The 20,314-nt window shown below is 48.3% G+C and overlaps 1 protein-coding gene across 2 annotated transcripts in view; it reads left to right on the top strand.

The window, feature by feature from the left end:
- Positions 1-20,314, top strand: part of ZMAT4 (zinc finger matrin-type 4) — a 252,599-nt gene that overhangs the window by 219,873 nt on the left and 12,412 nt on the right. For both annotated transcript variants that reach the window (XM_083514429.1, XM_083514430.1), the window contains exon 6: positions 8,329-8,425. In XM_083514429.1, coding sequence (XP_083370555.1) covers positions 8,329-8,425 — 97 coding nt within the window. The remainder of the gene's footprint in view (positions 1-8,328; positions 8,426-20,314) is intronic.

Genomic DNA, 20,314 nt, shown 5'->3' with positions numbered 1-20,314 from the left:
CCATCCAGCAACGGGCAAGCGGAAAGAATGGTGCGCTCGACAAAAGAGGCACTGGCGCGCCTGGACTGGGGAGACTGGCATGAGCGGGTCACCAAATACTTGTTCGTGCAACACATCACCCCTCATGCGGCCACAGGGAGGAGTCCTGCTGAACTGCTTATGGGCCGCCGCCTCAGGTCACCGCTCGACCGGCTACACCCAGACTTTGCCGTGGCTGAACCCCCAGGCTGTGCCAACGCACCACGGTCATTTGTCCCAGGAAACCAGGTCTTTGCCCGGAACTATGTGGGGGACATCCCTTGGGTGCCAGCCACAGTAGTGGGAGTCACTGGACCTCGCTCGTACCAGGTGGCACTCGAAGACGGACGCTTGTGGCGACGGCACATAGACCAGCTTAGGCGCAGGGTTGGGGACTTGGACACTACCGAGGTGCCCCCAACTGCGCTTGCGGCTCCAGAAGAGACACGTACAGATGGCGAGGCCCCACCTACTCCTCCCTCGCAAACTGCCAGCGTGGAGCCGAACCAAGCCGTTTCAGAACAGACTCAGACCACTCCACTTGCGGAGGCTCCACCCACAGCAGCGGATCCAGGGGAGTTGGTTCCAACGCCACCTAGGGTCGCACCACAGCCTCAGCGAGAACTGTGTGGCCCTCCGGACTTGGCTACCAGTCCCCGGCGGTCTGGCAGAGTTTCCAAGCGCCCAACATATTTAAAGGACTATGTTGTTGGACAGGTATCACTGTTGGTCTAAGTATGGGAAATGTAACCGATATGCTTTTGTGCCTAATTGAACCATTACGCGTAGTGCTGTATATAAGGAAACCATTACGATTGTAACTAACGCCTTATCTCGGTGGGGAGGGGTGTTATGTAGTGTAGTTTCACCCTGGGCCAACAGGGGGATACTGTATATAGTTTTCACTCAGGTCTGTAGATAGTTTTCACTCAGGTCCGCGCCAGTTATTTTAGGCGGGAACTCTGGGCTGTTGTGGTTACAATGTTGACAGCCGGCTGCCTATAAATACAGGCCGGCTGAGCTGTTCGCAGTCAGTTCTACTCCAGCTTACCAAAATAAAGAGCTACTTGAAGAAATCGCTGTGCCGGCTGCTATGTCAACCCACGACTTAACACTTTGGTTTCTCAGGGGAGGGCCCCAAAGGCCCCGGTGGCACAGAAGGTTTTTGGAGATCCTTATGCCTGTATTCGGACAGGTAAAGGCTCACATCTGAATAAAAAGTAGCCTTATGAATTCTACTTACCAATGTTTGAGTGCCAAAGGCCTGCTCCTTCCTTGTGTGCTCAGAAGCAGGCAACAGTTCTAAACTCCAGCATCAACCTGATAGGCCACAAAGGTTCTCAGAGATGCGTGTATCCAAGCCCTTTTGAAGGCCTCCAGTGAAAGGTGTTATATAAGCACAAAGTGTTGTTATTGCTCTGCCAGAAGCAACTGATTTCCAAAATAAAAGATTTTGTGAACAGAGCAAATGCCCCATTTTCTGGCCTAGATCACTCCATTACCAAAAAAGAGCAGGAAAAAAGTGAGATTTAAAAGCTAAATCTGAGATCTGCAATGTCAGTATCCAGAGACACTTTTAGCAGGAGACCCATGTTCTCCCAATTAAAAACAAAAACCAAAGAAACAAGCTGACTGTTTAGAGCTATTAAAGTATGCAGCTATTGGGAGCAAACAATAAATTTAATATTGGAAAATACAGGAATGAAAATGGGATTAATTATTTACTGATCATGGGACAAACTTTGTGGGTGCTGTAAGTAGCAGTGTAATGGAAAATGTAGAGGTTCCCCATCCCTGCTTCTAACTCCTAGTTGTTTAACAATAGCAACAACAAAATATCCTTTCCCACCCAAAATATGATTCTGGAATGGGAATTTGTATGAAATAACACTCAGGTCAAGCCACTTCTGGTACTGAGAACCAATTCCTAGTATCAGATGCTTCTCAGAGGCACTCTTTTTTTTGTTTTTTTTTTGTTTTTGTTCAACTTGTGCATAGAATCATAGAATCGTACAGTTGGAAGGGACCCTGGGGGTCATCTAGTCCAACCCCCTGCAATGCGGTGATCTCAGCTAAAGCATCCATGTCAGGTGGCCATCCAACCTCTGCTTAAAAACCTCCAAGAACAAGAGTCTGCCACCTCCTGAGGGAGACCATTCCATTGTCGAACAGCTCTTTTGCACTTGGCTCTGGCTGGTGAATTTTGTGGTTCTGAGGGGGAGCCTTAATTCTGCTCACTTCAATGCATCAGGCCAACTCCTCCTAGTTCTTGCTTTTTTAAGAAAAGAAAGGGGGGTATTTTTGCCTCTTTGTCTGCAAACCTGCGTGCATTTCTGGCCCAAGCAAGTGAGCAAGGGTAGGATGGCAACTTCATAGAATCATAGAATCATAGAATCACAGAGTTGGAAGAGACCACAAGGGCCATCGAGTCCAACCCCCTGCCAAGCAGGAAAGACCATCAGAGTACTCCTGACATATGGTTGTCAAGCCTCTGCTTAAAGACCTTCAAAAAAGGAGACTCCACCACACTCCTTGGCAGCAAATTCCACTGTTGAACAGCTCTTACTGTCAGGAAGTTCTTCCTAATGTTTAGGTGGAATCTTCTTTCTTGTAGTTTGGATCCATTGCTCCGTGTCCGCTTCTCTGGAGCAGCAGAAAACAACCTTTCTCCCTCCTCTATGTGACATCCTTTTATATATTTGAACATGGCTATCATATAACCCCTTAACCTCCTCTTCTCCAGGCTAAACATGCCCAGCTCCCTTAGCCGTTCCTCATAAGGCATCATTTCCAGGCCTTTGACCATTTTGGTTGCCCTCCTCTGGACACGTTCCAGTTTGTCAATGTCCTTCTTGAATTGTGGAGCCCAGAACTGGACACAGTACTCCAGGTGAGGTCTGACCAGAGCAGAATACAGTGGCACTATTACTTCCCTTGATCTAGATGCTATGCTCCTATTGATGCAGCCCAGAATTGCATTGGCTTTTTTAGCTGCCGCTGGAATGTGGAGTTAACCAGGGCTATTGACTGTTTGGCTCCGAAGCGCCCTCTCCGATTGCATGGAGCCCGGACAACCCCGTGGTTTTCCACGGATCTGAGGGCAACGAAACAATCGTTGAGACAGCTAGAGCACCGGTGGCGGATGACCCATTCTGAAGCTGACTGGACACAGGTTAGAGCTCAATGTCAAGCCTACCAAGTGGCGGTAGCGACGGCAAAGAAGGCTTTCTTCACCGCCTCTATTGCATCTGCAGAAAACAGCAGCAGGAGACTTTTTCAGGTGGTCCGCAATTTAGCGGAACCATCTGCTATATCGGGGCCCAGTACGTGCCACATGATCTCCTGCAATGATCTTGCAAAGTTTTTTTGCAGATAAAGTCGCTCAGATTCGGGAAGAGGTAGATTCCACTGTGGGAGCAGGGCCGGGGCGGGAGAGTGCTAGAGTCCTGTCTAGTCAAATTGCGTGGGATCAATTCCAATCTGTTACCTCCGAGGATGTGGACAGGCTGCTTGGACGAGTGAAACCAACCACCTGTCTCCTTGATCCTTGCCCATCCTGGCTTATAAAAGCTAGCCGGGAAGGGCTGGGCAATGGGCTTCGTGGGGTGGTGAATGCTTCCCTCTGTGAGGGAGCCTTCCCAGACCCGATGAAAGAGGCGGTTATTAAACCGCTTCTTAAAAAACCATCTTTAGATGCGGCCACGATGGCCAACTATCGCCCAGTCTCAAATCTTCCATTCTTGGGCAAGGTGATTGAGCGAGTGGTTGCTGAACAACTCCAGGCACGCCTGGAAGAAGCGGACCATTTGGATCCCTTCCAGTCGGGATTCAGGCCTCATGTCGGGGCTGAAACTGCCTTGGTTGCACTGGTTGATGATCTCTGGCGGGCTAGGGACAAAGGTGAGAGCTGTTTCCTAGTTCTGCTGGATCTCTCAGCGGACTTTGACACCATCGACCATAACATCCTTCTGGACTGTCTTGAGGGGCTGGGAGCTGGGGGCACTGTCATACAGTGGTTCTGCTCCTTCCTCCTGGGCTGTGTTCAGAAAGTGGTGGTGGGGGATGAGTGTTCAGACCCCTGGGCTCTCACTTGTGGGGTGCCTAGGGTTCTGTCCTCTCCCCCATGCTTTTCAACATCTACATGCAGCCGCTGGGAGAGATCATCAGGGGGTTTGGGCTGGGTGTTCATCAGTATGCGGATGATACCCAGCTCTACCTCTCTTTCAAATCAGAACCAGTGAAGGCGGTGAAGGTCCTGTGTGAGTGTCTGGAGGCGGTTGGAGGATGGATGGCGGCAAATAGATTGAGATTGAATCCTGACAAGACAGAAGTACTGTTTCTGAGGGACAGGAGGCGGGCAGGTGTGGAGGATTCCCTGGTCCTGAATGGGATAACTGTGCCCCTGAAGGACCAGGTGCGCAGCCTGGGAGCCATTTTGGACTCACAGCTGTCCATGGAGGCACAGGTTAAATCCGTGTCCAGAGCAGCTGTGTACCAGCTCCATCTGGTACGTAGGCTGAGACCCTATCTGCCCGTGGACTGCCTCGCCAGAGTGGTGCATGCTCTGGTTATCTCCTGCTTGGACTACCGCAATGCGCTCTACGTGGGGCTACCTTTGAAGGTGACCCAGAAACTACAACTAATCCAGAATGCAGCAGCCAGACTGGTGACTGGGAGCGGCCGCCGAGACCATATAACACCGGTCTTGAAAGACCTACATTGGCTCCCAGTACGTTTCCGAGCACAATTCAAAGTGTTGGTGCTGACCTTTAAAGCCCTAAACAGCCTCGGTCCAGTATATCTGAAGGAGCGTCTCCACCCCCATCGTTCTGCCCGGACGCTGAGGTCCAGCACCAAGGGCCTTCTGGCAGTTCCCTCATTGCGAGAAGCCAAGTTACAGGGAACCAGACAGAGGGCCTTCTTGGTAGTGGCGCCCTCCCTGTGGAACGCCCTTCCAGCAGATGTCAAAGAGAACAACAACTACCAGACTTTTAGAAGACATCTGAAGGCAGTCCTTTTTAGGGAAGCTTTTAATGTTTGCTGTAACACAGTATTTTAATATTCTTCTGGAAGCCGCCCAGAGTGGCTGGGGAAACCCAGCCAGATGGGCGGGGTATAAATAAATTATTATTATTATTATTATTATTATTATTATTATTATTATTATTATTATTATTATTGTATTGTGATTTGGTATTGTATTAATGTGGCTTATATTGGATTGCTATTAATGAAAAATTAATAAAAAATTATTTAACAAATAAAACTGTCTCCATGTGGGGTGCAACTGAACTGTTGGGAAAAGCCACTTCCGACATAAGGAGGAGGTGGTGTTGCGGGCTCACGCCCCCAACACACGCACAGAGGCTGGCTTCAGCCCCCGCGCGAACAGTAGGCATTGGTAGGGGTATTGTTATGCAGATCTGTTGGGGGGGAGGAGTGCCATCACCTCCCCCAAATATTGAAGAGTAGTCCGGTAAAGGATTCCAGGGGGCGTGGCCTCGTCCGAAGCCTATGGAGGCCAGGGTCTAAAGTGCACCCCTGAGCGGTGACCCTGGGGGAGTCCCTAGTTGATGTGCATCAGCAGGGCTCCCCCTGCTGGTGTTAACCCTTCCCGGTCTTCAAGCAAGCAGGCTGAAGCTGGGTAGTCTGATAGGACCAATGCCTAAGCCAATACCACTCTTTACCTGTAACCAATAAAGTTGTGGCCTAATTTCGCCCATTAACCTTAAATATCTGTGTCACGTGTCTTTATTTCTACTGGTGGGAGGTGGGAACTCGCCATGCAACTGAGGAAGCTGCATCCACTTGGGTACCAGTCCATTAAAAACAAACCTATGTAGGTGATGTCAGCAGGTTTCAGGAACTTCCTTCATTGTGAGATTTGGGGGGGTGATTTGTGAGTTTGTTTGGGCCCTCAGTGAGAGCCAGCATGGAGGCATGGAGTCCTGAAAGCCAGGATGCTGAGGGGTGCTGGGTTGAGAGACACTTAAGCAGTAGAAGGAAATGTTATATACAGATTAATTTATTAGTAATTTGTGTTAAATGTTTTTTTTTGTAACATTCATTATTTTGATTGTCTATTGTTGATTTAGTTTTCTGTACTCCACTTAGAGATGTAGAAATTATCTTAATAAATAAAATAAAAATTAAGGTTTTTCCAGTCCATTTGGAAATGTTGGGGTTTTTTGGGACTCCAGTTTTGTCTCTGCCCACCAGAACCATGCGGCTACTGGAAGGCTGCTCAGAAAGGAATATGGTCCTTCAGGTGAAAAAGGTTCCCCATCCCTAACACAATTCATTATTTAAACCATTAGTTGTGATAATACTGTTACATGCTACCCATCCCCCTGAGCAGTGAGGTTGTTGCTTGCTGCTGAGTTTTGATTTCATGGAGTGAGAAAACAGTGGAGACTTGTGGTGCTTTATAATATCTGGTTTATGTACAATCAGAGGTGCAGAGCACCATGGAAGCAAGTAGACATCTATGGCAGGTAGCAAAATAACTGTTTCGGCAAGCAAGCAGCACTGGGCTTTATATTGTCAAAACCAACTCCAGCAGAAAATTCTGCCTCTGTCTGCATCTCTCTGTCTCTGTCCAAATTCATAGTTGTCACTTTCCCTCTGGGTTGGACCAATCCCCCCCCCCCCAGTTTTGTGAAAATAGTCTCCCTGTGGAAATGTGTGTGTTATCTTGCTATTTTCTACTGCTTTTTGGAGGTGAGAGAAAATTCCCCAAAGATTTTGGGAGGCAGTTATTGCTGATCTTACAGGTCTCCCCAGAAGGTGTGACCAAAGAGATGCTGCAGAGAGAGCCTCACATTACTAACTGCATTTATTGGGATACCTTGGGAGCAACATACTGTGGTATCATTCAAGGGATGCAAGAAGGTGTCATTTTCCATCCCACCTTGTGTCACACGAAGCACTGTTTCCATTCCGCTGTCCTCTGTTTTCTGCCAAAAACAACATTATTTGTCTCACTGTCTGCTGTGACAAAATTGCACAAATTATATTGGCATTCCACCCCATTAATTTCAATGCAAATGATGCAATCCAGTGGGGGGAGGGAATCAATTACATATCATTTGTGGAATGAAAACAGCAGCTGGATTGATTCCCATTCTGGTCATGGGATGAAGAAACCATTTCTACTCCTTTTTCCATTTTTTGGTAATGTTCTCCCACATCCCTACATCAGTCCCCAAGGTGTTCCATGAAGTGTGATCTATGGGAAGCTGCAGAGAGAACATTCATTATCCCATGAGAAGCTTTTTCAAAAGTTGAAATAGCAAGGGAGGAAAACAGAAGCCTTAGCCACCTCCTACAGTTAAGTCAGACAAAGAGTGTGTGCAAAATGTTGCCATAATTCACTGTGAGTATAACACAGTGCAACTAATTCTGATGCATTCTGTCCACAGGTCTTAAGCGGAGCTATACCTGTAACATACCCCCCTCCTCAAAAAATAAATAAATCTGGAGGGTTTCATTGCATTCTTGTTCATTTCACAAATGGTCAAAAAAGAAATTTCAAAATGTTCACACAGCTCTGTTTTTACAGACTGGACAGAGATGTCAGACCATTAAGGAATATTAACATTCCTTTGTTAAGTAGTTGACCAGACAAGAGTTTGTCAGGTGATATCATTCCAGTATGTGAATTCATGCTAATAAACACAGCCAAATTTCTAATAATAACATGTATTATGATGCAGTGTCCAAAATGAATTTTCTGAGCATGTGCAAATGGACACTATTCCCTGCTTTTCAGACCTATATGCAAGTGAATGGTGACAATCACATTTTAGGTGACTGTCAACATTTACTTCTGAATCTTGTCAGTTTTTAGACATTTATAAAATTTGTCTGGGATTGTCACCAAATTTCAGGCATTCACTGTAACATATGTTAAGCTGATAATGGCTGCAGAACCATCTGTTGCAGCAATGGGGAGACATAATGTAAGATTATACATTTTGGGAATCATCAGTCACAACTGAGCACCATTAAGCTTCAATGGAAGGATTTAAGTATGAGAGCAGTGGGATATAAAACTCGGGATGTGCGTTGTGTTTGGTCAAATCATGAACCAAATCAGGTCAATTTGTGTCATATACAGATCAATCTGAAGATCCTAAAAATTAGCAAAGGGCAGATTGGCTTGTTCTGAATGTATTTGCAGAGGTTTGTGCAGATCTGTAGCTCAAAATAGCCGCTCAGAAAGCCAGACAAAGAGTGTGTGCAAAATGTTGCCATAATTCACTGTGAGTATAACACAGTGCAACTAATTCTGATGCATTCTGTCCACAGGTCTTAAGCGGAGCTATACCTGTAACATCTGCAATGTCACTCTAAACTCCATAGAACAGTATCACGCACACCTGAAGGGGTCCAAACATCAGACCAAGTGAGTAACCCTTTGTTGGTTGGTTGGTTGGTTGGTTGGCTGGCTGGCTAGGTGTGACATTTTGGTGAGTAAGTCTGAGAGAGGGGGCATAAGGGCACTGCCCCCCCCATCTTCAATCAGATCTATTTTGGAAATTAGGGTTGTGCCCTTGACTTTTGAGTATGATCATAATGGAGAGACAGGCATGGAGGAAGGTTTTTGGATTGCATTCTCAAATACAGGAAACCTAAGATGGGTTTTCCTAGCAAGAGAGAGATTTAGACATTTAAAAACAGGAAAGTAGACAACTGCGCAAGTTGGCTTCCACTGCATTTAGAGATTTGAACCCAAGGGAAATCTGGGAACAAAACAAAAGCATGCATTTTTTGAGAGTATCTCAAAACATGTTGGGAACCAATTTCCTTGTTTACCTGTCTTTTCACTTTTCCTGTAGTTCTATTTTGATCCTCTCTCTTGCGTGAATGAGAGAGGTTTCGAACTGCTACATGGTGTAGCTCTCCTGGAATCACTTCAGAATGTAGCAGAAGGAGCCATGTACTTGGAAGCTTTCTTTCTTCATAATGCCAGGCACATGGGAGAGAAGGTTAAGGCTGAGTCTTTCTTCTTGACATGCTAACTTGTCACAGACAGAAAGGCTGTGGGAAGGGTTGTTGCCAAAACATTAGAGCTATGTGTAAGCAGCATCTCAAAAGTTTTCCACCCTGTTGGTGTCAGAGAAATCAGGAGGATCATTTCACTAAATTTCTCCAGGGGGAGAAGAGAAATACTCTAGCAGTGGCTCAGGGGTGGAGTTCACCATTAGAAAATGCCATAGCACAGCTTCTTTTTAATATAAGGTTTTCTTTTTAAGAGCACAAGCTTCATTTGTCCAGTGAGTTTCTGGGCCCAATTCAAGTCATTAGTAAAGGTAAAGGTAAAGGGACCCCTGACCATTAGATCCAGTTGTGACTGACTCTGGGGTGGGGCACTCATCTCGCTTTATTAGCCGAGGGAGCCGGCATACAGCTTCTGGGTCATGTGGCCAGTATGACTAAGCCGCTTCTGGTGAACCAGAGCAGTGCACGGAAATGCTGTTTACCTTCCCGCCGGAGCGGTACCTATTTATCTACTTGCACTTTTACGTGCTTTTGAACTGCTAGGTTCACCCTGTCACGGGGATTCGAACCACCGACCTTCTGATCGGCAAATCCTAGGCTCTGTGGTTTAACCCACAGCGCCACCCACATCCCAAGTCATTAGTACTTGCATGCAAACTCCAAAATAGCTTGGAATCCAGGTACCTAAAAGATTGCCTCCCCCAGTATCAACCATCTTGGACCGTAAAATATCACACGTTAAAAACTTCCCTGAACAGGGCTGCCTTAAGATGTCTTCTGAATGCCAGGTAGTTGTTTATCGCTTTGACATCTGCTGGAAGGGCGTTCCACAGGGTGGGCGCCACTACCGAGAAGGCCCTCTGCCTGGTTCCCTGTAGCCTTGCTTCTCAGCGCTGGACCTCAGCGTCCGGGCAGAATGATGGGGGTGGAGACGCTCCTTCAGGTTTACTGGACCGAGGCCGTTTAGGGCTTTAAAGGTCAGCACCAACACTTTGAATTGTGCTCAGAAACGTACTGGGAGCCAATGTAGGTCTTTCAAGACCGGTGTTATATGGTCTCGGCGGCCGCCCCCAGTCACCAGTCTAGCTGCCGCATTCTGGATTAGTTGTAGTTTCCGAGTCACCTTCAAAGGTAGCCCCACGGAGAGTGCATTGCAGTAGTCCAAGCGGGAGATAACCAGAGCATGCACCACTCTGGCGAGACAGTCCGCAGGCAGATAGGGTCTCAGCCTACGTACCAGATGGAGCTGGTAAACAGCTGCCCTGGACACAGATTTGACCTGTGCCTCCATGGACAGCTGTGAGTCCAAAATGACTCCCAGGCTGCGCACCTGGTCCTTCAGGGGCACAGTTACCCCATTCAGGACCAGGGAATCCTCCACACCTGCCCGCCTCCTGTCCCCCAAAAACAGTACTTCTGTCTTGTCAGGATTCAACCTCAATCTGTTAGCTGCCATCCATCCTCCAACTGCCTCCAGACACTTACGCAGGACCTTCACCGCCTTCACTGGTTCTGATTTAAAAGAGAGGTAGAGCTGGGTATCATCCGCATACTGATGAACACCCAGCCCAAACCTCCTGATGATCTCTCCCAGCGGCTGCATGTAAATGTTGAAAAGAATGGGGAAGAGGACAGAACCCTGAGGCACCCCACAAGTGAGAGCCCAGGGGTCTGAACACTCATCCCCCACCACCACTTTCTGAACACGGCCCAGGAGGAAGGAGCGGAACCACTGTATGACAGTGCCCCCAGCTCCCAGCCCCTCAAGACGGTCCAGAAGGATGCTATGGTCGATGGTATCAAACACCGCTGAGAGATCCAGCAGGACTAGGAAACAGCTCTCACCTTTGTCCCTAGCCCGCCGGAGATCATCAACCAGTGCGACCAAGGCAGTTTCAGTCCCATGATGAGGCCTGAATCCCGACTGGAAGGATCCAAATGGTCCGCTTCTTCCAGGCGTGCCTGGAGTTGTTCAGCAACCGCTCGCTCAATCACCTTGCCCAGGAATGGAAGATTTGAGACTGGGCGATAATTGGCCATCGTGGCCGCATCTAAAGATGGTTTTTTAAGAAGCGGTTTAATAACCGCCTCTTTCAGCGGGTCTGGGAAGGCTCCCTCACGGAGGGAAGCATTCACCACCCCACGAAGCCCATCGCCCAGTCCTTCCCAGCTAGCTTTTATAAGCCAGGATGGGCAAGGATCCAGGAGACAGGTGGTTGGTTTCACTCGTCCAAGCAGCCTGTCCACATCCTCGGAGGTAACAGATTGGAACTGATCCCACTCAACTTGACTAGACAGAACTCTAGCACTCTCCTGCCCTGGCCCTGCTCCCACGGTGGAGTCTACTTCTTCCCGAATCTGAGCGATTTTATCTGCAAAAAACTTTGCAAAATCATTGCAGGAGAACATGTGGCCCGTACTGGGCCCCGATGTTGCAGGTGGTTCCGCTAAATTGTGAACCACCTGAAAAAGTCTCCTGCTGCTGTTTTCTGCAGATGCAATAGAGGCGGTGAAGAAATTCTTCTTCGCCGTCGCTATCGCCACTTGGTAGGCTCGACGTTGAGCTCTAACCTGTGTCCGGTCAGATTCGGAATGAGTTATCCGCCACTGGCGCTCTAGCCGTCTCAACGATTGTTTCGTTGCCCTCAGATCCGTGGAAAACCACGGGGCTGTCCGGGCTCCATGCAATCGGAGAGGGCGCTTCGGAGCCAAACAGTCAATAGCCCTGGTTAACTCCACATTCCAGCGGGCCACCAGGGAATCGGCTGAAAGGCCATCAACATGGGATAAAGCATCCCCTACCACTCTCTGGAAACCATTTGGATCCATTAAGTGGCGGGGGCGGACCATCCGAATTGGTCCCACCTCCCTGCAGACGGGATGGGTCGCAGAGAAGTCCAGTTGCACCAGGAAGTGATCTGACCATGGCACTTCTTTCGTTTCGCTTTTACTTAGTGTCAGACCACCAACATCCATAGAGGTAAACACCAGGTCCAAATCATGTCCACGGCTATGGGTTGGGCCAGACTTATTCAGGGACAGCCCCATGGAGGCCATGCTTTCCACGAAGTCCCGAGCGGCCCCTTGTAAGGTCGTGTTGGCATGGATGTTTAAATCCCCTAGGACGACCAAGCTAGGTGTCTCCAGGAGAACATCCGCCACGACCTGAAGCAGCTCGGGCAGGGAATCCTTGGTGCAGCGGGGAGGTCGGTACACCAAAAGGAATCCTGTACTTATATGTGTGTAGATTCCACCTTAGTGTTGTCCGGTTGGTGCTGAGCCATGAATGGGCCTTAGGGTTCTTAGTGGTCCCCTGATTATGGAACGCCCCTCATGGTGAGGTACATCTGTCCCTTCATTATTAACATTCAGGGGCATTTATAAATGTCCTTGATGGTTGTTCATTTGATGGCTAAAATATGCAATTTCTGGCAACCTGTTTCCAAAGATTAGGCCATTCTTAAATGTTTTTAAATGTTTTAAAGTTTTGATTTAGTTTATTTTTACTGAAATGATGATGATCCAGTGCTAAAGATTGAGTTTCCTTGGGGGAAAGAGGCAGGTCAAATGGAGGTGTGTATAAGCCCTCAGTGCTACTCTGGTTTTAATTTCAGTTGGAAATTTGGATTACAAAATACCTGGTGGAAAGCCATACATGTGCTATATACTTTTATTGTTCATTTATTTATTTTTCTCTGTTGTTAAAACCCTGCAATTGTGCAATGATAAAATTTGGGCTCGTCCCCTAAGCTTGTTTGTGTGTACAGGTATCAGGAGATGGAAATTTCTATGGTCTGTTTGGCTCTTCATGAAAACTTAAAGAGAACTTTGAAATAACAGTTTTATGTCCCCCCCCCCCCTAATTTGTAAAATCCCACTATTTCACTGTTTCATCAGCTGACCATTTTAAGTCAGCCCCCGTGGGTTTTTTAGGGAGCATGAAGCAGGTGCTCCCAGCATGGCCTGGACTGCCATGGCAGGATCCTTCACCCTCCACACCCCACACCCCGGCACATGCACACACCCCAGACGCACGTTCCCACTCTGAGTGCCATGAGTTGACGCAACACCACTGAGCTTCACTTCTGCTTAAGGTTTCTCACTTTGCCTTTGGCAAAGGAAAACATCACATGCACCAATAATCTTCCCTTTCTGCTCTCTTGCAAAGAAAGAACCTTTCCTTTCTTAGCATGTTCTATATTTTTTCACTTGCAATTTCCTCTGCACACCTCACCTTTCCTCAGCATCTATGAATATGAAAGGCCTTGACTAGATCCCCCTCACTGCATTTTTATTCCTTCCATTCTTCAAACAATGCAAACGATTTCTCTCTCAGCTTTTTTGCCTCTGAGCCAAAGTAGCAGTGACTGTTCTGTTAAGAGGAAGTTGACCTTCAATTCAAAGAGATTTATAAAAAGTTAGCCTGCCTTAAATTGGATTTCTGGACATGAATGTGGACAGGGTTAAAAAAAATGAAGAAATCTGAGCTATTATGACCCCCTTCCCTAGCCACTACACTGGTTACATAATTTGTTCCGGAGGTCCGTTCTCAACCTGAAACTGTTCTTAACCTGAAGCACCACTTTAGCTAATGGGGCCTCCCGCTGCTGCCGCGCCACCACCGCACGATTTCTGTTCTCATCCTGAAGCAAAGTTCTTAACTCAACATACTATTTCTGGGTTAGTGGAGTCTGTAACCTGAAGCGTATGTAACCCGAGGTACCACTGTATCTGCCTGCTGGTTGTGGAAAAGGGGCAATATGAAGAAAGCCCCTGATGATTCTACCATGTTGTAGAAGGTGGTCCTTCAAGTGTCTGGGCCCCAAGTTGTTGGGGGCTTAATTGATGTAATCACCAGCACTTTGATTTGTGCCCAGAAACAGACCTCGACCATTATTTTGTTGTTGTTTAGTCGTGTCCTGTCCAACCATCTTGTTCTCTGTCATCCCCTTCTCCTCAGTCTTTCCCAACATCAGGGTCTTTTCAAGGGAGTCTTCTCTTCTTATGTGGTGGCCGAAGTATTGGAGCCTCAGTGTAAGGAGTGTGTACAGGAGCCAGCCCTGTGACTGGTAGGGCCTTGCAGGTGTGGGGCCTTCCTGAATTTGGCCTGGAAGGGCAAGGTGCGGCTGCACAAGGTGAGGCTTGACAGAAGACTCGTAGTACCTGGTGGCAAGGGCTGGGAGGGGTATATAAGACCAGCATTTCCCTCTGGCTCTTTACCACAGCAACACACTATCCACCTAGCTGTGCTTCGGCTTCCTGACTCTTGGACCCTTGGCTTCCTGACTCTTGGCTTCCTGACCCCTGGACTGCTGCTTCCTGCTTCCTGAACTCTACCCTGGTCCCTACGTACCAAGCCAGGGTTCCGACTGCCTGTAATCCAGACCATGACAGTTTGCTGTGGCCAACCTACGTCCCGGCCGCGGTGCAAGATGGACGGAGCCCGGTCTACAGCTCTCACCACGGTGCTGCAGAACCTTCACACGCAGGTAGCTATGCTTCAGGTGGAGGTTCGAGCAGCCCCGGCTGCTGCCCCAGCTGCAGCCCCAGCCTGATGTGACCCCATTCAGGGGGGAGCGTGGGGCCCTTTGGGGTTTTGTGAGCCAGTGCTGGCCACCTGCGCAGCAGTCTGCACAGCAGACTTTCCCACTCCACGGAGTCAGGTGTGCGTCATGGTTAGCCTGCTCTCAGGTCTGGCACTTTCCTGGGTCACTCCGTATCTTGAGGCCAATGACCCCATGTTCAGGGAGCCCAGACCGCTAAGATGACCCTGTAGAACCTCCAGCAGGGCACTCGCCCGGTTACTGAGTATGCCACAGAGTTTTGTCAGTAGGCTGCGGACACCCTGTGGAACGAAGCTGCCTGTTGGTTCCACTTCTGCCAGGGACTTCATCCACGCCTCAAGGACGAGTTGGCGCAGGTGACCCCCCCCCCAGCAGCCCTGACAGACTTTTTCACGCCTGTCTGAGAGGGATTCCGAGTGCCGCTTGAGGGGGCCCCAGGAGCCCAGTGCTGCGGTGGGGCTTAAGGAGGAGCCTATGCAAGTAGGTACCGCCCGCTGCTCTCTCCAGCCAGGATAAGGGTCGGAGGCGGGCCTTATGCTTGTACTGCGGAGAGGGGGGCCATTTCACAGCAGGGTGCCTGGCGAAGAGGTTCGCGTCAGGAAACAACAAGCCCCGGCTGTGCTAGGAGGGGCTCAGCCGGGGCCGAGTCATTGTGCACCCCATTTCCTGCTCCCTAGCCGCATTCTCCTTCCCCAGGGGGGCATGCTGGTCCTGGAGGCAGTGATTGACTCCGGAGCCTCTGGAGTCTTCATGGACATCAGTTTCGCCAAGAAGTACCAGGTGGTAAAAGCATCACCTGTTCCACTGGGGGCCTGGACAGGACCCCCCACTCATTAACCATGAAACCTGTCTGCTGGCCATGTTGGTGGCACCCTGGCACCAGGAACTGTTAACATTTGAGCTGGTCCAGACCCCACATTTTCCGGTGGTTCTCGGGAGCCTCTGGTTGGTCCGGCATGACCCCGCCATTTCCTGGGCACAGCGAACGCTGTGTTTCTCATCATCTTCCTGCCACAACGTCTGTGCCCAGCCCCCCCCCCCCATGTTGCCTCCATCACAGCCAGAACCCGCACAGTCCCACTGACCGGCCCCCAGTTCTTCCACTTTGCATGGGACTGCCCCAGACAGGGCAGGGCCACTGGATGCCAGCCTAATCCTGGAGCACTACTGGGATTTGGCGGATGTATTTGATACGAAAGGGGCTGAGGTGTTGCCACCCCATCGGACTTACTATTGCCCTATTGACTTGTAGCCAGGAGCAGATATTCCCTTTGGCCACATTTATGCCTTGTCGGCTCCTCAGCTAGGGGCCCTTTGAGAGGAGCTAGACGACAACCTTGCCAGGGGGTTCACTCCCCCTCCCCTGCTGGGGCCGCCATCTTCTTCGTTAAAAAGAAGGGCAGTAGGCTACGTCCATGTATCTACTACTGAAAGCTGAACCAGGTTGCCATCAAGAATTGCTACTCCTTGCCATTAATTCCTGAATTGTTCGTGAGGCTGAATTGTTCGAAAGGCTGGGATGAATGGAAAACAGTGTTCCGAACCCAGTATGGCCATTTTGAGTACCGAGTCATGCCCTTTGGACTGTGCAATGCACCGGTCACGTTCCAACACTTTGTAAACAACGTTTTTTGTGACTTACTGGACCAGTTTGTGGTCGCGTACTTGGATGACATATTGATATTTTCAACGTCCCCAGAGGAGCATCGCCAGCATGTCCGTCTGGTCCTGCAGCACCTTAGGTAGCACCGGCTGTATGCCAAGCTGGAAAAGTGTGTGTTCCACCAGGAGCACATGGAGTTCCTGAGTTATATCATTTCCCCTGCTGGCCTCCAGATGGACCCCCAAAAGGTGCAGACGGTGCTGGACTGCAGCCCCCCCCCCCCGGAATGTAAAGGGGGTGCAATGGTTCATCGGGTTTGCCAACTTCCACCGCCACAGGGGTTTTTGCATGTGGTTGCCCCCATCTGCACCCTGGTCCGGAAGGACGCCATGTTCCAGTGGGCGCCAGCAGCGCAAGAGGCCTTCGAGCTCCTGAAGGAGGCTTTTACCTCTGCCCCATCCTGGCCCATCCGGGTTAGGTTTTCACCAGGGCAAAGCTGATCCATGTGTGTTTGTCAAAGAGGAGGGGCAAAATAAACTGTATTGTTTATGTTTTGTTGATGATCTTCTGATGTTTGGAAGAATCAGGCTTTGTACCAAAGCACCCTAGCTCAGCTGAAGGAGCACTTTGACATGAAGGATCTTGGTGAGGTATCCAACTATCTTTCTCTGCAGGTGGAGAGGGACCAAGCAGGTAATTTTCTGGTACACCAAACACAGAAAATTGCTGATGTATTAACCAGGTTGAATTTGGTTGATGCAAACCCAGCAGACACACCGATGGTGACAGGTTACCAGGTAGATAGTACTGCTGAAGCATTTTCTGACACTACGCTATACAGATGCATTCTAGGCAAGATGAATTTCATTGCTAGATGCTCAAGACCTGACATAGCTGTAAGCACTAACCTGCTTAGCAGACATGCCAACAATCCTACTGTTCAGGATTGGAAAGCTCTGAAGCACATAGCCCGCTATTTGAAAGGGACTTTGCACTACAGGCTGAGGTTCACCAGTCAGAAGACTGGAGGTCTTGAAATCTTTGCAGATGCTAGTTTTGGAAGTGACACCACGGATGGTACAAGCACTTCTGGAGTATGCTACATGTACAACCACTGTCTGTTTGACTGGCTGTGCAAAAAGCAGGCGACAGTAAGCCTAAGTTCCTGTGAAGCAGAACTCAATGCTCTGTCATTTTCACTCATGGATTGTGAATGGTTGATGCAACTGTTTAAGGAAATCAGAGTTTCTGTAAAATGTCCCATACAAGTGTATCAAGACAATAGATCCTGTTTGGCTTTGCTGAACTCAGAGAGTTGCAAGCAAAGAACCAAGTACTTGCAGATTAAGCTACATCGTGCAAGAGAGTGTATTCAGAAAGGACTCATTCAGGTGTCCTACATGGCAGGAAATGAAATTCCTGCTGATCTGTTGTCTAAGGTTGTTAACAGAGAACAACTTAAGGTTTATGTACAGAGGTTGCAATTGGGTTCAACCACAGGTACTACAGGTTACACGGAAAGGGGGAGGATGTTAGGATATTTCCGTTCCACCTTAAAAAGGGAGCAGGTTGTTGTGTCACAGCCTGCGTATTTCCTGTTCACAGGAAGTTTATGTTTTGTCTAGTGCTTTCGTTTCTCTCTCTGTGCCTGAGACATCGAAGCAGGCAGTCATGTTTTTTCTTTGTTCTGATCAACGCTGAATAAAGTTGTAAATAATACTCTCCTAAGTGCATCTTTCGCTGTGCGAACTCTGCCGATAGAGCGTGCACGAGCTCTGGAATGTGGCAATCTATTTCTTGAGGCTCGTGTCGCTAATTGACTGATACTGCATTTCTACGAGAGATCGATGGATCATCCGGCATCGACGTGGGGGGCATGATGGCCTTTGTCCCCCTGGCAGTATCCCAACACTTTGTTTTTTTGATTTTGAGCTTCAGACCATAATTTGTGCTCTCCTCTTTCACCCTCATTAAAAGGTTCTTTAATTCCTCCTCATTTTCTGCCATCAAGGTCATCTGTCATCTGCATATCTGAGGTTGTTGATATTTCTTCCGGCAATCTTAATTCCGGCTAGGGATTCATCCAGCCCAGCCTTTTGCATGATGAATTCTGCATATAAGCAGGGAGACAATATACAGCCTTGTCGTATTTTCCCAATTTTGAACCAATCAGTTATTCCATATCCAGTTCTAACTGTTGCTTCTTGTCCCACATAGAGATTTCTCAGGAGACAGATGAGGTGATCAGGCTATATGCTTTTAAATGTGCTTGTGAAAGGTGGTGATGGACATTATTGGTTTGTTTTGTTTTCGTTCTTCTTTTCATTATGTATTTTATGTTTTGATCTTCTGTTTTTATGCTGTGAACCACCCTGAGAGCTATGGATAAATACAATATGATTCAGTTGTAGGTTCAGAAGAAGCAACCCATATGATCAGGGGGCTGCAGCAGTTCTTACATGAGGAAAGGCCATATCGGAGGCTTTTTAGTGTTTTTGTTTGGGGGGGAGCAAACAGCAGGTGGTGGGAGTGGATATGATTGAAGGTTACCAAAAATGATTTATGGTGTGGAGAGAAGTGTTTTTAATTTATCTGACATAATGCTGGAGTCTGGGGTCATCTAATGAAATGGACAGTGGATCCAAGACCAGAAAAAGGAAGGACTTCTTCACCCAGCACATATGATTTATGAACTTGGCTCCCACGTGAAAACACCATCAAAAATGAGTCCATCAGTGAGCATGAGGCATGATGGCTCTATGTTACTTCCAGGTTCAGAAGCAGCGTGCCTTTGAGTGCCAGTGGCTGGCAAGCACAAATGGGGAGGGTGCTCTGGTGCTTAGATCCTGCTTTGGGGCTTGCCCTGGGAATCTGGTCAGACACTATAAGAACAGGGGGGTGTTGAATTAGACGGGCCTTTGATCTGGTCCAGAATGCTCTTCTTACATTTAACTTTCTGTGTCCCAACTTCACTTCATTGGTGCCACTCCTAAGAGTTGAGGAGTTTGCAATATAATGATACCACATCTAGAAATGCACTGAATAGCCTAATTCTGTTTCATTCTAATTTTGCTGCTGCTCAGTCTTAGGTTTTCCATCCTGTTTTGTGCAGATGTTTTGGAGGAATGCATGAAAAATCTCTATTTAAATTACACATTTTGCATGTATTTGTTATTTTAAATGTACATTTTCAATGTTTTCCAATGGACTACAGTTTTAAACCTAAAATACATATTTTCAGACACAAAGACTGCATCACAAAATCTGGATAAGTATATAATCCAATTTGGAGTCACATTCTGATTTATTTTGGAGTGTTGGAGCAAGCTGGTCTGTTGCAAAAAGCAAATTCCTCCTCTATTCCCAATCCCGTCACAGGTTTTATATTCCAGTGCCTCTGGGATAATGCTTTGGGTTAGGTCAATGGCCCATCTAGTCCAGAATCCTAGTTTCACAGTGGCCAACCAGAGGCCTGTGGGAAGCTGGCGACCCAGATCCAAGCAAAAGAGCACACTCCCTTTCAGGAGCCCAGGCTGCCGTCTTGATAACACAGCACGCAAGTTGAAATTAGCTAGAAGATTTATTGCATTTCTGGGTTTGTTTCCTGTCTAATGCCTTTTCCATACATCTACTCTTTGGGCTCAGGGGATTAATTGCTGCCTCTTCCGGTGAGGAAATGCTACCCCCTCCTGCTTTCTGAAGCTGCCTGTGCTTCTTGAGCAAGCTGACTTCTCTCCCACTCTCTGCTAACGCCTTATCTATTGCTTCCAGTAGGAATGTGTACACACTCAAAATTCAGGAGCCATTTTATCCCTCTATTACTGCCTCCAGCAGTGGCACTTGAAAGGGGGTACAGAAGAGAAGTGGCACCCTCCTGGCAGTGGTGCTGGGCTGGAGATGTGGTAGCAGCAAGACCTGGGGATCCCCTGTGTTGCCTCACCCCTACTCCATCCCTGTCCCAGAACATGGCTTCTGTGAGGCTGTGGCTGCCACTTCATATGCACACCCTCATATGCTGCCCTGTTTCCCCGCCCCTGGATTTGAAGACACATTTCTCTGAAGAGTCTTTGGATGGGTCTTTCCTGGATGGGTCTGAAGAGCTTTTTGGCTCACAGCACAGCCTAAG

The sequence above is a fragment of the Podarcis liolepis genome (genome assembly GCF_965112155.1).
Source record: "Podarcis liolepis genome assembly, chromosome: 7".
Classification (NCBI taxonomy): domain Eukaryota; kingdom Metazoa; phylum Chordata; class Lepidosauria; order Squamata; family Lacertidae; genus Podarcis; species Podarcis liolepis.
Note: the sequence above shows the minus strand (reverse complement) of the source record. Positions and strands in the feature narration are given on the sequence as shown.